The sequence below is a fragment of the Dermacentor variabilis genome, chromosome 3 (assembly GCF_050947875.1).
Source record: "Dermacentor variabilis isolate Ectoservices chromosome 3, ASM5094787v1, whole genome shotgun sequence".
Taxonomy (NCBI): Eukaryota; Metazoa; Arthropoda; class Arachnida; order Ixodida; family Ixodidae; genus Dermacentor; species Dermacentor variabilis.
The window spans coordinates 228,002,819-228,019,861 of NC_134570.1; the positions used below are offsets into that span (position 1 = coordinate 228,002,819).

A 17,043-nucleotide genomic window follows, 5' to 3' on the forward strand; every position below is an offset into this window, starting at 1 on the left:
GTGTCCGCGCGGGTGATTTAGAAAGTGATTTCCGCCCGTTATATTAACAAAACGAAAAAAAAATTTCGGAACCGTAAATTATTAGGTCTGTTCTTCCCAATCCCAGCAATTCATAGAAATTGAAAACCGTTTCAGCTTCCCTTTAATGGTCTCCACATCGCGTTTGTTTCCAAGAGTAGGTGTAAGCAGGAAAATGTTCGCTCACACCCGCAAACACGCAAATACCCTCGCACGCACTTTCTCTCCCTCGCACGAGCACACACTCTCTTCCTCACACGCATTCACACGCTCTCTTCATCGCGCGCATCGTACGCACAGATATCCATGCACACACAAACACGCACACTTATGCCCGCAGGCATGCATGCTGAAACACGAACAAGCACGGTCGCACACGTGCACATTCACACGCCGCCATGCATGCGCCGCAAGCAGGCAAGCGCACACACACATGCAACACGCAGATGCAGGCATGCACACACGCCGCGAACGCTCACACACACATATGCGCACTCGCGTGCAAGCATATGCACATACGGGGGCGCACACACTCTCCCTTGCACGCACACACACGCACACTATCTCTCTCCCTCGCGCATACACACGCTCTTTCCCTCGCACACACACACACACACACACACTGCCTCCCTCACACGCAAACGCACTCTCCCTCACACGCACGTACTCTCTCTCCATCCGTCATATGCACACACACACACACACAATAAGCACGCACAGATATCCATGTGCACACAAACACGCACACATTTGTTCGCAATCCTGCATGCTGAAACTCGAAAAGCACACGTTGGCACGCGTACACGTTCACATACGCCCACGCATGCACCGCAAGGGCGCGCACAAGCACACACACACATACGCCGCGAACGCTCTCACGTCGCGAACGCTAACACACGCTGTTAAGAACGGCCAGCTGCAGTGCAAGTTTTGCCAACCAGTTGCGACTGTGGAGGCAACATTCCGGGAGCGTCGCCGCACACCTCTAGCCACGGCGTGACTAAGTCGACTGTGTGTGAACAACAATACGTGTGTCCTTGACTCTCCGTTGCTGGAGCCGAGTTTGAAGAAGTCGCCATTGTAAATAAACGGGCTCGGCGGACCAACTATTGTTACTGAGCCGCGGGAACGTCGACTGACACCCCTTACCACGCGCCGACCAAGACGCCAGACAGTGGGCGGCCGGCGGGCGCGCTGCAGTTCGGGGAATAAACGCCCCTACGGTATTGGGTCGTCTCCCCTACGGTGCTTCGTCTCCCCTAGGGTGCCTGGTCAACTCGCTTACGGTGCATGGATGGCCGTTTCCGTCACATGGATATCGGGAGAGGACCGAGTGTTTAAAAACCGCTGTTGTGCGGCTGCTCAGGACACTCTCTCTCAAGCAGTCATGTTAGATTGATGTACTTTCTCAAACAGTAATGTTAGACTGATATAAATACTATAAATAAACCCATATTCATCGTTCTCGATGAGAAGCAGTCCTTCCCTTCATCAACGTCCTCAGCGTGGATAAGTTGGACGACGGCATGCGCTAGCTACCTTCTAATTCATGCCCGACTCCAATCTTGACAACGGATCACGAGCGATGGGATTGAACCCCCAACCATAACAACGCATACACGCACTCGCGCGCATGCAAACGCAAATACGGAGGCACACGCCCGCACACTCATACACAGAGCGAACATGCGCATAGAACCATACCCAGGCACGCTCAAGACATGCACACGCATAACCGCTCTGTACCATCTCGGCTGCTTCTCAAAAACCTGCACGTGCCAACAGGCTGCATAACACTCCCTCTACCAATACCTTCTCAATGCCAACTGTAATAAATCGTTTATGGTTTAAATTTGGCGCTTTTTCAAGCCAATTTGCCCTCTGGCGGGAGAGTGCAAAACGATTTTCTCCTGTCGTTGGACTTTACCGCCCCTGTCTGACTTTCTTTAACTACTTTAACGTACCACCAATGTTCCGACTAAGTGCCAAAATGCATATGTTGCTAGAAGGAACTACCCTCTTGTTGTAGTCAGTTGAAACTTTTTGACCCTCGCCGTATATTCTGAAATATAATTTAGAAAAAAAAAATTCCCATTGAGTTACACTCGTGCGTTGCTGTGAAGTTCCAAAGGAGAATATCCAGAATTCCTGGACATGCACATGTGGGAAACTAAGGCTGGGTTGCAACGCAGATGTAAAATACAAAAAACACAACCGCACGCTTCGTAGAAGGATAGCCAAATTGAAGAGGGACATATAATATATATATGTCAGTGGACACGGCAACACTGCCGTGGCAATGTCACCGACTTTCCCGCTCCTTGTGCAGGCTCTGGCTGGGTGCTTTTGGATCAGCGCTGCTGCACCTTTCACGGTGGATGGACGCTGCCAGCTTGCCTCGCCTTTGACCTTGCTGGATTGCATCTTAGGCGCACCCTTCGGTGATCCCGTCACATCGCGGCTGCCACACGTGGACTATGGCTACAGCGCATCATCGACACGCACCGTGACGTCACCTGACTATCTAGGACCTGCTGCCTTTCTGGCTTTAAAAGGGATGCCCATTTCAGCAAACACCAGTGGACACGGCAACACTGCCGTGGCAATGTCACCGACTTTCCCGCTCCTTGTGCAGGCTCTGGCTGGGTGCTTTTGGATCAGCGCTGCTGCACCTTTCACGGTGGATGGACGCTGCCAGCTTGCCTCGCCTTTGACCTTGCTGGATTGCATCTTAGGCGCACCCTTCGGTGATCCCGTCACATCGCGGCTGCCACACGTGGACTATGGCTACAGCGCATCATCGACACGCACCGTGACGTCACCTGACTATCTAGGACCTGCTGCCTTTCTGGCTTTAAAAGGGATGCCCATTTCAGCAAACACCAGTGGACACGGCAACACTGCCGTGGCAATGTCACCGACTTTCCCGCTCCTTGTGCAGGCTCTGGCTGGGTGCTTTTGGATCAGCGCTGCTGCACCTTTCACGGTGGATGGACGCTGCCAGCTTGCCTCGCCTTTGACCTTGCTGGATTGCATCTTAGGCGCACCCTTCGGTGATCCCGTCACATCGCGGCTGCCACACGTGGACTATGGCTACAGCGCATCATCGACACGCACCGTGACGTCACCTGACTATCTAGGACCTGCTGCCTTTCTGGCTTTAAAAGGGATGCCCATTTCAGCAAACACCAGTGGACACGGCAACACTGCCGTGGCAATGTCACCGACTTTCCCGCTCCTTGTGCAGGTTGGTGATCGAAAATATGGCTTTCGCAGTGATTTTCTATGCTTAGTCGTGTTGCCGTGTCCACATACTCTCTTATGCTGTGTATCTGAGTGTTTTTCCGTTGCTCGTTTGCTAATGGCCCGCTCGGGAGATGTTGAGGAAAATCCCGGTCCTATCACTGAAGAAATGTTTAACGAGATGATTAAGACACAGAGGGCGGTCTTGGAAAAGGTAACTGATATTGAAAAAAATCAAGCATCTTTTGAGGCTCGTGTGGAGGGCAGGCTTTCGAAAATAGAGGAAAGATTAGAGATCTTGGGCGAAGCCCCAACCAGGCTTGCTAACCTTGAGAAGTTTGCCAATGAAACTAAAACTGCAATGACAACTCTTGGTAAAAGAGTTGACTACTTGGACCTTAAATCAAATCCTGACAGTAACGCTCTCGTCAAACGAATTGACGACCTTGAAAATCGCTCGCGGAGAAATAACCTCATTATCAGAGGGATAAGGGAAGATGTGAATGAAACTGAAGAGGCATTACGTAAGAAGGTCAATGTTGATGTTTTTCATACAGTCTTAAAGCTAAAAATTGATTCAGTCGAACGGATTCATCGCTTAGGAAAGCGACAGGATGGTAAAGATCGGGCAATCATTTTGAGACTCTCAGATTTCCGTGATAAAACCAAAATCCTGCGAAACTGCTTTATGCTCCGGGGCAAGGACATCAGCATTAACGAAGACTTTTCTAAACGAATTGCCGAGATCCGCAAACAGCTATGGAACTCTAGTTCTGAGGAGAGGAAAAGGGGGATCAAGGTGAAACTTATGTTTGACAAGATGAAAATAAATGATGTGGTGTATGGCTGGAATGAGGCTACCAATTTGAGGTACATATGTAAGGCACCTTCCGAAAGAGATGACAAGCACGGTAACAACGATTGACGACGTCACAGTGCTTCTGAACAATTAAAGATAATAAACATAAATCTAAGAAGCATTTTAAATAAAATAACGGACATTGAGGCTCTAGTACTGGAACATGAACCCGATATTCTGGCAATTACCGAAACATGGCTCAAGAAAGACATACTAGATGCCGAAGTCACACCTCCAGGATACAAAATCGTGAGAAGAGACCGCGAAACGAGAGGAGGAGGAATTGCCTTGCTAATTAAAGAATGTATATTGTTCAGTGTTCTCCCGCATGTCACTGATGTCGAAGCTCTTTGGATTAAAACCAAACTTAATAATCGTACAGTATACCTTGGTGCTATATACAGACCACCAAACTCTCCAGTGAATGTGCTCATTAAACTGAGAAGCTTTATGGACGCACACCTAAAGCATGAAGACAATATTATTTTACTAGGAGACTTCAACCTTCCTGGAATTCATTGGTCGACCTTTTGTGCAGAGGGAAATGACGTCCCTAATTGTGAACAACTACTGGAGATCGCTTTCTGTTATGACTTATCTCAGATCGTCTCAGCTTGTACGCGCGTGGGTCCAACTACTTCCTCAATCCTTGATTTAATATTCTTATCTGGTTGGTTGCTCCCATTTGTTAACATGTGTGAAATTGTTGAAGGTCTCTCTGATCATAAAATGGTTATGATGTCACTAGATGTGTGTGCCAATCTCATGCGCGAGAACGAGAAACTCCTGATTCCAAACTTCAAAGCCGCCAATGACCTGGCAATACTGGAACATCTGGAGCAGTCATATTATTCTTTTTTGGAGTTGTGCAGATCATCTGGTACTACTGAGGAACTATGGAAATTTTTCCATGATATGACAACATTTTGCATACAACATTTCATTCCTGAACGTTCTAAACGTGTAGGAAAAAGAAACCCCTGGGTAACTCGGGAAATAATACACACAAAAAGAAAACTTAAACGTATGCGAAAGGCTTGCACCCTCCGTCCTAGTATCGAACAGAAACATGACATTCATCTTTTAGGTAAAACGCTCCGGCATAACCTGAAGACGTCTAAAGATAACTTTTATAACTCAACACTGAAACGATTTCTCAAAGAAGCCCCAGATAAGTTTTGGAGGTACTTGAATCCAACGGCTAAGTCGTGTAGCATACCCACAGACAAAAGTAGCCAGGACCAAGCGGAGGCATTTAACTCCTTCTTTTCCTCAGTTTTTACCATCGATGACGGTATTTTGCCTACCATCAATGATTATGCAGACAGACTTCCTATTCAGAATATCAAGATTACAGAAGAGGGCGTTTTCAATCTCTTACTTCACGTTAATATAAAAAAAAGTCCCGGTCCTGATGAAATCCCCAATGAATTCCTTTATAGATATGCCGAATGGACATCCAAGTTTTTAACACTAAGTTTTCAATCATCCATTTCCAGTGGCTCGTTTCCCACTGCCTGGAAGCGCGCAAAAATTGTGCCCATACATAAAGGTGGCCCAACCTCTGGCACTAGCAACTACCGACCGATATCGCTCACGAGCACCTGTTCTAAAATGCTAGAACACATTGTGTCAAAGCATCTGCTCGCCTATTTAGATGAACATAAATTACTTTTTCCAGGTCAACATGGCTTTCGCAAAGGTTTGTCCACCGTCACTCAGCTTATTGAGCTTGTGCATGACCTTTCTAGCACAATTAATGCCCGCGGCCAAACTGATATAATATTCTTAGACTTTGCAAAGGCCTTCGACAAGGTGTCCCACAAAAAGCTTTTACTTAAAATTAGTGTTACTTTCAAAAATTCTTCTCTTACGCGGTGGTTCACTTCCTACCTTGAACATAGAGAACAATATGTTCAATTGGGACATCAGCAATCTAGTTTATCTCCCGTGGTATCTGGGGTACCCCAGGGTAGTGTCTTAGGGCCCCTTTTATTCTTAGTTTTTATAAATGATCTGCCAAATGACATCACTACCCAAATAAGAATGTTTGCCGACGACTGCATATTGTACAAGAGAATAGAGTCACCAGGTGATCAGGCCGACCTTAAGCTTAACTTACAGAAAACTAAGGACTGGTGTGATCGGTGGCAAATGCAGCTTAACCCAACTAAATCGGTTTTTATGTCCATCTCTAGAAAAAAGAATATCTTTAATTTCTCATACAGTATCAACGGTCATGAGCTTGCTCGAGTTAAACAACATAAATACCTAGGTCTTATATTTACACCCGACTTGCGTTGGAATCTTCATGTATATGAGCTTTGCGCAAAAGCTAACAAAGTATTGTGGGGGCTGAGACGTAACCTGCACTGTGCCTCCCCTGAAATTAAAATTATAGCTTACAAAACCTTGCTAAGGCCTATAATTGAATACGCAAAAATAGTATGGGATCCCTACACCCAAAGTAACTGTCTAAAACTAGAGAAGGTCCAGCGTCTTACTTCTAGGTTTATATTTAATAAATACCGCCGTTTTCACTCTCCGACTGAATTGTGTAAACTTGCAAAGCTTCCACCTCTGCAAAAACGTACGGAGTACGAAAGGCTTAAATTCCTGTTCTTAGTAATTCATAACCATGTCAAAATAAGATACGACGAGTACTTCCAGATCAAGACACAGGAAACATCACGGCACAGACACAGCATGTATATACCTCCTCCCACAGTGCACAATGACTGCTTCAGGTATAGTTTTTTTCCCAGGGCAATTCAGCAGTGGAACTCTTTGCCTGACTCAATTGTCCAAATAAAATCACTTAATACATTCTTGGAAGCAATACATTGTCTTATGTACCCTGATACACCCTGATGTTCTGTAGTAATACTGTGACATAATAAGTCAAAATGTGCTCTGTATTTATATTGTTAATGTGTTTCATATCAGCAGTGCTACTTCATTTTTTAAATTTTTTTTAGTGCATTGTTCAATCGCACTAATGTACTTCTGTTTATGTATGTTACATCCACTCCTGTAATAGCCCGTCATGGGCTGACAGTATCAATAAATAAATAAAAAAAAATAGATATACCCAGCAGCTATGCAGACAACAGTGGGAGGAAAAATTTAACGACATGGGCAGTCAGATAGGAATGGAAAAATCATGGAACATCCTTCGATATTTGTTAGACTCAGACGGGACCAAGTCGGCACATAGGCAAAATATAAATCGGCTAATACAAGCTTACCTAGAGACAGAGCAGGACTTCCTTAAGGCAATAGAGAAAAGATACATGTCGCAAGCTATGCCCGTTATACACCCTGACTACACAGTGCAGGCTAATGACGAATTAGACAATAAGATCGGTGAGTGAGAGGTCAGGGCAGCCCTATACGGAAACTCAATACCCGGTCGGCATCCAGTCTAGACGGGATAACGAAGAAAACGCTAAGGAATTTGGACGATGAGTCTATAGCTAAGTTAACAGAATACATTAACGAATGCTGGGAGGCAGGGCACATTCCGCAGCAATGGAAGACGGTCCAAATCGTATTAATACCTTATCCGGGCAAGCGACTGCACATTGAGAATTGATACCCATATCTCTCACTTCTTGCGTGGGGAAACTCATGCAGCATTTGGTCGTAGCAAGGATAACCACCTACTTCGAGGACTGGGACGCGCTCCCACCCAGAGCAGGACGCTATGTTGCAACAAAAATAACAGATCATAGAAGATCCGTGAAGATCGACAAAGGCAATTCTCGGGTTGGACCTAAAAAGGCCTTCGATGACGTAACACATGCAACCACTAGACAGAGTAGGAGAACTAGTACTGGGAAAACGGGAAAATATCCTAAAGGGGAGAAAGGCAAATATCTCGATAGCGGACCTGGTTCCGGAGGAGATCGAGATAGGCAGCTGGGTACGCCACAGAGCTCGGAATTATCACTGATGCTATTCAATCTGGCGTTAATCGGGCTGCCTGCCAAGCTACAAGAAATCGAGGGACTTAATCATACCTTATACGTAGACGACATCCCCCCATGGGTGAGAAACGGAAGTAACGGGCAAATAGAACAAACGCTTCAAACAGCGGTCCGAACAGTCGAACGATATCTAGAGGGGACAGGGCTAACGTGTACGGCAGAGAAATCGGAGCTGTTGCTGTACAGACCGACTCGCAGACGTCCCAGACCAGGCAACTACAGTGAATATCTCACTTATAGAGAGGAGATACAGCTAAAGACGGCCGATGGGAAACCCATATCCAAGGTCGACAGCTAGGATTAGTGCATTGGAGCTCCTCGTCGAAGCCAAGTGCAACAACGGAGAAACCCTCAGAAGACTGGAGGGAACTGTAGCGCAAATAATGAGGCTAATCAAAAGGCTAGCAAACAAACGCAGCGGGATAAGAGAGGAAAACACGATCAGGTTAATACAGGCCTTCGTCATATGTAGAATAGTATACGTCGTGCCGTACATGAAATGGCAGGTCACGGAAAAGATCTAACAAGAATGCCTCATTCGGAAATTATACGAACTAGCCATAAGGCTAGCGATCAGCACCAGTACGGACAAGTTGCTACCATTAGGCCTACACAACGCGATAGACGGGTTCATTGAAGCGCGATGTACGGCACAATACGAACGCCTCTCTCACTAGAGCAGGCAGACGCATCTTAGAGAGACTAGATGTAGGTTACCACATATAGCACAGTGTCAAGGTGGACATTCCACGAGAAATGAAGGAAACAATGGCAATCCCCCCCATACCAAAGAACATGTACCCAGACAGACGGGGAACAGAGCCAAGCAGATACAGAAGGAATTCGGCAGTCACAAGGGCGCAGTCTTCGTAGGCGGAGCTCGATACAATCGCGGACGGGGGTTTACGACAGCCTTTATCGATAGCGAGAAACAGTGTAAGGCGTGCGCCACCATACGCACCACAAGTGACGAGACAGTGGAAGAAAAAGCCATAGCGCTCGCAGTAGCTCAGACTAACGCAACCGTGATGGTCAGCGACTCTCAGAAGGCAGTAAGAAACTTTGCCAACGGCCAAATTTCCCCGGACGCACTGCGTATTCTTCATGCAGGAGGTAAACGTCGCAAAAAAAAAAGGTATGCATGACATTGGTACCCGCTCACGCCCTCGTGGAGGATGGCAACAACGAGGCGGCACAGGACGCCGCTCGAGGGCTTACCGACCGAGCGCGTCGCAAGTCGGCGCGCTCGGTCGCAAGTGACGCCTCGGCACCCTACAGACGTGACGGCAGCGTAGATGAGTGGGAGGACAGAATGACCAGATATAATAACATCACAAAACACAATAGGTTACAGAGGGGCATATTCCCGTGACCTCACCTAAAATTGACAATAAAGCAGTCTGTCGCATGGCGGCAGTTACAAACTGGGACGTGTCCGAATCCTGCGCTCTCGCACATCATATATCAGGATATATATCATACGCACAAATGCAAGAAATGTCAATCCAGAGCCACTCTGGAGCATATATTATGGGAATGCCGAGGGATATGTAACAATAACGAGAACGCGGCTTCTAACAACAGCATTCGCACGCGCTGCTCAGCCCCGCCCTCGAGGATCAAACTGTGCGCCTTGCAGCCGGCCGAAGATGCCGCCAGGACCCTCCTGGCCGTCATCCTCCCCACCAATTCGCAGGACAGACAATAAGTTGTTTCCTCCACGACCAATCTCACCGGTGGGCGCAGCTGAACTGTTTCTTCAGTGTGAAACACATGCCGGCCACAGCTGAACTCTTGCCATGCTTATGAACTTGTTATCCATAAAGTATGGGCACATGCTTTCTTCTCGCGTGGTAAATGACAGGTATCCTTTAGCACTGATTCAATGTTGATGCCCCCGCTATTACAATTCACGGTAGTCAATTTGTGCGATGAAAGTGAACCACGACTGCTTCGAGTTCGTCGTCAGGACCGGAGAGTGACCAGACACAGAAGATCGTGCACGGCGCTGATTTGTTGTTTTGTAAGTACTACAGATCAGAAGATTGCAAGCTATGCAAGAACCTGAATTATCGACACACTGCGCCAACCACGGCGTAGCAGACAAATGTCAAAAGATTTTCTGTTTGCAGGCTATATATGAGGGTGCCCGCGGGCGTTGTCAAGCGGCCTTTTCGTTCCGGTATGAAGCCGCAGAGAATAAATAACCGTTTGAGTATTCTGCCTCCGCGTGGGACGGAATGAGGCTAAGTTAGCCACTGTTTGCCCCGGCAAAGAACTCACTACTATGCCGTGTTCGCCAACCCGACCACCCCGAGCCATTAGAAGTGGTGAACTGACAAACACACGTCCTTTACGACCTATTTATGCTGATATCAAGTGACACATTACGCGTTCGCTTGACAAATAGCTACAGTGCATATGCGTGCCAAAAAGAGAAAATAGCCAGTAGTGCATGCGTCTTTTGCAGACGCGACAGTTAGGCTGTGTCTACCGGTGCAATTGGTTATCGACTTCAAATTTTCTTTCTCGCCTCAAACAAAATGTACTAAAATAAGAATTGCTAGATCACAAGCTGAAGGGCTTGTGCGTATAATGAACCATGTAGCGTAGTTTTATCTGTAATACCTAAATGCTTAATTTAGGTTTTAACATAATATACATTTCGGCCACTTCGGAAGTGATATTTTTAAATATTGGATTTCATAGTCGCCAATTATTTCTACCAGAAACTGTACCAACAGGAAAGAATAGTAAAAAATGATGAGGCTGAAATGTCAACAATGTTTATGGAAGAAATTTCTGAAAACGCAAAAACTTTGTCTTTGTTGCTGAGCCAACTAAACGCGGAAAATTCATAAATATGTTACCTATGACGTCGCATGAAAGAGACACGCCTTAAAATATTCTATGCTAAGATTTGGTATTATGCCTGGGTTTACGCTGGATTAAAAAGCATTTACCTCCAAGCAACTTTTGTTTCTTCACGAAAATTTGAAAGCGCACTTACGCCACTAAAGCTTTTTGTCGAGGAAAATAATTATGTGAAAGCTTATTCACACAATCACCAACTAGCCCAATTTTTTCGAAGAGAATCAGCGATGGTCACTTGTGGGGTCTGGGCCCTTTCGGAAGAGAGTGAGTAAGGCTTGTATTAAAGAGTACACATGCATAGGTAGTTACTCCGCTCTGCAGTCCCCTCAGTCCACAGGCCTTACCGCTCGGTTGACCAGGTTGAGCTGGTCCGTCGAGGCGGAGATGGACAGCTCCCATTCCAGTGTGGTGGGGTGTGTTGTGGGTGTGAGCACCGGTGGGCATGCGCATGTCCGTAGCATGTGGTAAAGCCTTGGCCATTGATCGCAGTGTAGGCATTGATAGGAATACAGCGCCGAGAGTATGACGTGGCAGTGATAGATAGTGATTCAAGCGTGGATATGTGTTTGTTTGGCGTTTCCGCCACATTACGGCTTCCTCTCGCTCTGTTCTTCGTGAAAGGCGCTATAGTGCTGCAGAATGTGCGTGCAGGTCAACGATACCGGCTCGGGACGGGACCACTCGCGGCTCCCGGTGTTCGGGCGTGTGCCTGTTCATTGCCGCGACTCGTGCGAGAAGCTACTCTAATCGCAATAAAACCGCATAGGCACATTCAGCGACAATGGTGATTTCGAAGGGCATGGCATGTGTTCACATTGCTCGGTCTTCACACCGCCGAAGCTGCTGCGGCAATGCAAGCGATGCCGCATGTGCTTCCACCAAGTGAGGGAGCAGAGCTTGGCGCCAAGGTTTCCCTTCAACAGCACCGATGATGCTGGCCTTCGCTCATCGCGGGCACTCTTCGATTGAGCCCGCAGTGTCGCTCAAGTTTGCCGCGTCGAGGTTACGCCTCGCCTTTCCCTCGACGGTCCGGCAAGGGCGTTGTCGTTTGCCGCCGCGTCACGTTCACTCGGTCGTGCTTACGGCGTCGGGAGCACCGATGGCGGTGCACAGCTTTGCGCGTACTGCTGTGCGCACGGCGGCGCCAGGGTATGCTCTGAAGCCGCCAAACACTCGAGCATTAAAGAGAAGCGCAGTAGTTTAAACCAGAACCATCTCACAAATTCTTTACATTGAAACGTCAAGCAGGGACGCCATAACGTAAAGCTATTCCAAAGTTTTCTATTCCAATTCTGCTATCAACCCTCCGCGATTGGTCAAAAACTTTTTTGGACCACCCCCACTTCGCCTGTCTGTCACGCGACGTTACGAGAACTGCGATGGCTCCCCATCTGATATGACGTGTACACAGGGATTATGCATGATTGGACCGAACAAAAGAAAAAGAGTCATTTTTCATTCGACGCCTCTTCGTCATTAGCCCTCGGCTATTGGTCAAAAGTTTTCGGGCTGCATCCACTTCAACTGCCTGTCGCACGACGTCACAAAACCGCGAAAACTCTCCACGTCAAAGTGACGTGTACGCGTTAAACATGCAATAATATGCCGAGCAAAACTTATTTGTTTTTCTGCATAGCAGGTTGTCCCGTTCCGAAAGGAATAAAAGATGGCTGCCGCCGATCTTTCAGGCACTGGCTACCCGCACCTGCCTGAGAGCCATGGGTTTATTTGGTATAATAAATCTTTCTGCGTGGCCGTGTAACGTTTTCGAGCACTCTCGGCACGTTTACGACCTCGCTCTGCCAACTATTCCTTGCTCAGGATCCGTTTTAGCGGCGTTCTTAGCATTCCATTGCACAGCGCTGCGATTTTAGACAAGCCACCGCAAGCTAAGAGAAAGAGCACCAATCGCAGACGCCGGCACCACCCTCTTCATATGGTTATCTATTTTCAGTGCGCTGGCGGGGCCCCATCGAAGCCCTCTCCGCTTGAGCGTGCTCCTTGCCTTCTGGCAGCCAATTACAAATGCAAAACTACTTAATATAGGCAATGTTATTCGTTTTGAAAGCAAAATGACGTCCTATAAACTAAGAGAGTGTTTGATTGGGCTGTTGAGACAACGCTGCGGGTCACCGCTTCATGCTTGCGTCGGCAGTTACGCAAAGTTGACGTCAGGAGATTGGAATAAAAACATATTGGAGTAGTTTTACATTATAGGGCCACAGGAAGCAACAACTTCACATTCCAAAGCTGTTCCGTCAGCTCAAAATAGAGATAGAAAAGGCCTAGCCCGCATCACAGCTGCAGCTTTAACATCCGCGTTGCACGCTCGTAGCCGACAGTTGAGCTCGCTTTCATTTCTAATTTTTTCTTAAATATATGTGAGCCATTGTTTTCATAGCAAGACGTTCCATCGATGCGTATTAAAGTGAAAGCACTTCTCACAAATTTGGCATATTTCTCTCGCTTTGGCAGCAATGAACTTACGTCATACTCCTCGTTCTTCACCGGCCGGCCCATCTTGGTCATACAGCCGTGGGCTTCCACGACAGCCTCTGCCACTGCATCCGCAAGAGAGAATCTTTTATGCAGCTGTGACAGCGCAGATGCCGCGACGCACTTAATTTGAGAACACTGCTATGAAAATGCCTTATAATATTAGTGCCTGAGACTTAGCGATTTGTGTGCTGTTATCACCTGCCTGTTTGCGGTGTGTGACGTCACGACAGATAGCTGGGCGACCAGTGCGAGTGCCAAGCTACTTGTAACACGTGAAGGTCAGCGAAGGTCAGCGCTATTAAGAATCTAAACGCACCGAAAAATGTCACGGAACTGAGAAGCTTGCTCGGCATGGCCAATCACCTAGGTCGCTTTTTGCCTCACCTGGCGCAAACTACCGCTCCGATGCGTGTACTTTTGCACAAAGAAGGCGGATGGGTCTGGGGGCGTGACCAAGCAAAAGCGCTCAACGAGTTGAAAGAGCTAATTTGTTCTGCGCAGTTTATGGCCATGTACGATATGTACGATGCAACGCTTCCTACAATCCTTTCAGCGGACGCATCCTCTTTCGGACTGGGAGCTGTCCTTTTTCAAACGCAGAATGACCATAGAGGAAGAAGTTCAACAAGAGGGGACACTCTTCAAAAACTGGCAACAGGAAACACGTCACGCCTAGCGTCAACACCATCCATTAGTTGACGCGAGCATCAGAAAAAAAGAATGTGAAATAAACTTCCAGACAACGTTTTATTTTTTTTGTTCCTTCCCACTAAAAGTGAAAAAGTTTTGCGTGTAAATGAACTTATACTTTCCAACTTTTTGTTGCGTTGCCTAGCAGCAAGCTAGCGGCACGCCAGACGCGCGTGCATACGTCATGCGCCAGACAAGCCGCAGGAGTGAGCGAGGTCGGCTGCGCATGTGAAGCTCGCGTGCTCGGCGACCCGTCTCTTTTGGATGTAGCCCGTTTTTGGGCTCCCGGCGTTCTCTTATGTTCCGCCTGCATTTCGACACGGCACCGCTGCACTACTGGACCACAGCAAGGTGAGGAATTTTGTTTGACAGTCTGCGACGCACTCCAAGCACATTTAGGCTTACTGCACAAAGCTGAACATATAGTGACGCAGTTATCGAAAAACAGCCCCACAGTCCAAGCCCAGTTAATATGAGTTAATTACTCGTATTGGGAGATGTTTGCGACGCTTTCTATGAGCCCAAGCATAATTATAACCTATTTCGGTAGTTTTTGGGCACGCTCGCCGCACCTGGCTTTCTGGCGAAAGGCACCTTGGCCTTGTGACGCAGTTTCGCGTGTACTGAATCTTACCGGGACAAGTTTTGGCGCTTTCTCTGACCCAAGACATTATTGTAACTAATTTCACGACTTTTTGGGGTACTTTTCAAGCACAGTGACCGCGCTCGGCGTAGTGGCGCAGTTAGCGAAAAGCAGCTCGGCTGTGTGCCGCAGTTAGTTTCGCGTGCACTGAATATTACTGGTAGAAGTTCGTGACGCATTCTCTGACCCGAAAAAGTATTGTAATTTATTTGGTAACTTTTTGGGATATCTTGATGCTTGCTCGCCGCACCTGGGGTTGTGAAGCTGTTAGCAAAAAAGCAAGCCGGCCATAGTGAGTTAGTTTTGCGTGTAGTGAATTTTAGTGGTACAAGTTTGTGACGCATTTTATAGCCCTGCAACAACATATACCTTATTTCGGTACTCACGCTTCTCGAAAACGCGACGAGTGATTGCCGAGAGTGATAACACGGGAGTGTTGCATGCGCTGGCAGGACGCGTAAACGAGAACACGGAGGAGCTCAAGATCATGACATTTATGTATTCTGAGCGACTGAAAACAGGCTTTGCACCCACGAGTCTGACTTGAGTGCGATTAGAAGGCATTCTGCGTGCGTGTAACATGGTCTGGCTGGGCCTGTGTTGTAGCCACCTTTGTGTACTTGGCGTACCATCGTGTCGAATGAGGCCAAGTTGTTTTGGAAACACGCAGTCACCCGTGTATTTGTGCACTTAAAGTGCAGGAAATAATGCCCGGTAAAGTAGGGGTGCTTGAAAATCGGATGTTCAGATTTTATGGCATTATTTGGGAGGAGTCTTTGCTGCAAAATGTACGTAAAAGTGAATTTATCTGTAATGCCGCTCATTCACCACTTACGCACGTTTCGCCTCTACACGCAATACTCCTGTTAGGTCACTATACCGAAATGATACATGCTTGTATTTTACTTTCTTTCAGCTGATGGCATCCGGTGGAGCATCGTACGGCAACGACTGCTACTTACCTGGTGCCACAACTTTGTATGAATGCAGAAGAAGCCCGGAACGAGCATTTATATAGAGCAAAATAAACATTTCATCATTTCAGAAGACGTCTTTCGTTTTCTTTATGAAATTGCACCTGACAGATTCGGCGCAGTCTTGTAAAGCTCAATCGCAATCATTTCTACTTAATAATGAAACGATTCCACGCCAAGGCCACGCGAGGTTCAGCAGAAGCGAAAAAAAAAAATGAATGCCGCGCCGAGCAGCGGAGCCGGCGCGGCGTGTACCAACTGGTGTTCAAAACGCGCGCGCCCAAAAGCGAAACCGGAAGCAGTCAACAACATCCGCTTGGTGTGCTACAGTCAATTCAGCCGGTGGGCTCTATGGGAGTGTCCGCTCTTGTTGAAATTTCTTTCTCTATGGAAAGACGGTCACTGTAGGCCAATAGCTTTCGCGTCTCGTTCTCTCACGAACACAGAACGGCGATACTCCCAGACAGAAAAAAAAGCGCTAGCGCTGACGTGGGCAGCCGAAAGATTTGACGAGTACATCCATGGCCTAAACGTTACCTTTGAAACTGATCACAAGCCTTTAGTGTCTTTACTGGGCCAGATGGCAATTGATGATATGCCCCTCGAATTCATCGCTTCCGGCTTCGCCTAATGCGCTATCTTTTCGCGGTCCAGTACGTTCCCGGCAAATCGCTAGTCACAGCCGACACCCTTTCGCGGCCTGTAGCAGGCCGCGATTCTGAAAAAGGCTTGAGTGTGTCAGATATCACAGCATACTCTAAAGCGTGTTTGCTTGGCTTGGAAACGGGGGACAATTTTTTATCAAGAGTGAAAGAATGTCAAATTAATGATCCCGTTTGAAAACAGCTGCGCAGACTGTGCAAAACCAATTGGCCAAGGAAACCGAATGTTACTTCTTTCCTCATGCCTTACTTAATAATTGATAAAGCATAATTGATAGTCTCTTGTTGAAAGGAACAAGGCTTGTAATCCCACAGTCTCTAAGAACAGAAGTGCTGTACAGACTGCATGATGGGAACCAGGGTATCGTGCGTTGTCGCAATGTTGCTAAAGGTTCTGTCTGGTGGCCAGGATTGAGCACTGAACTGGCACAGTTCATGAATCAGCGCACTGTTTGCGCACAACATGCCCAGCAACTAGCCGAGCCCATGATAGCAACAGCAACACCATCGTTTCCTTGGGAGAAAGTGCGAGTAGATCTGTGCGTAATCAATGGCCAGGCATATCTTGTCGCCGTGGATTATCTTTGACGTT

The 17,043-nt window shown here is 47.4% G+C and overlaps 1 protein-coding gene across 1 annotated transcript in view; it reads right to left on the reverse strand.

The window, feature by feature from the left end:
- Nucleotides 1-17,043, reverse strand: part of LOC142574432 (uncharacterized) — a 243,301-nt gene that overhangs the window by 159,207 nt on the left and 67,051 nt on the right. Inside the window, exon 3 of the mRNA XM_075683515.1 lies at nucleotides 13,471-13,544. Within this exon, the coding sequence (XP_075539630.1) occupies nucleotides 13,471-13,544 (74 nt within the window). The remainder of the gene's footprint in view (nucleotides 1-13,470; nucleotides 13,545-17,043) is intronic.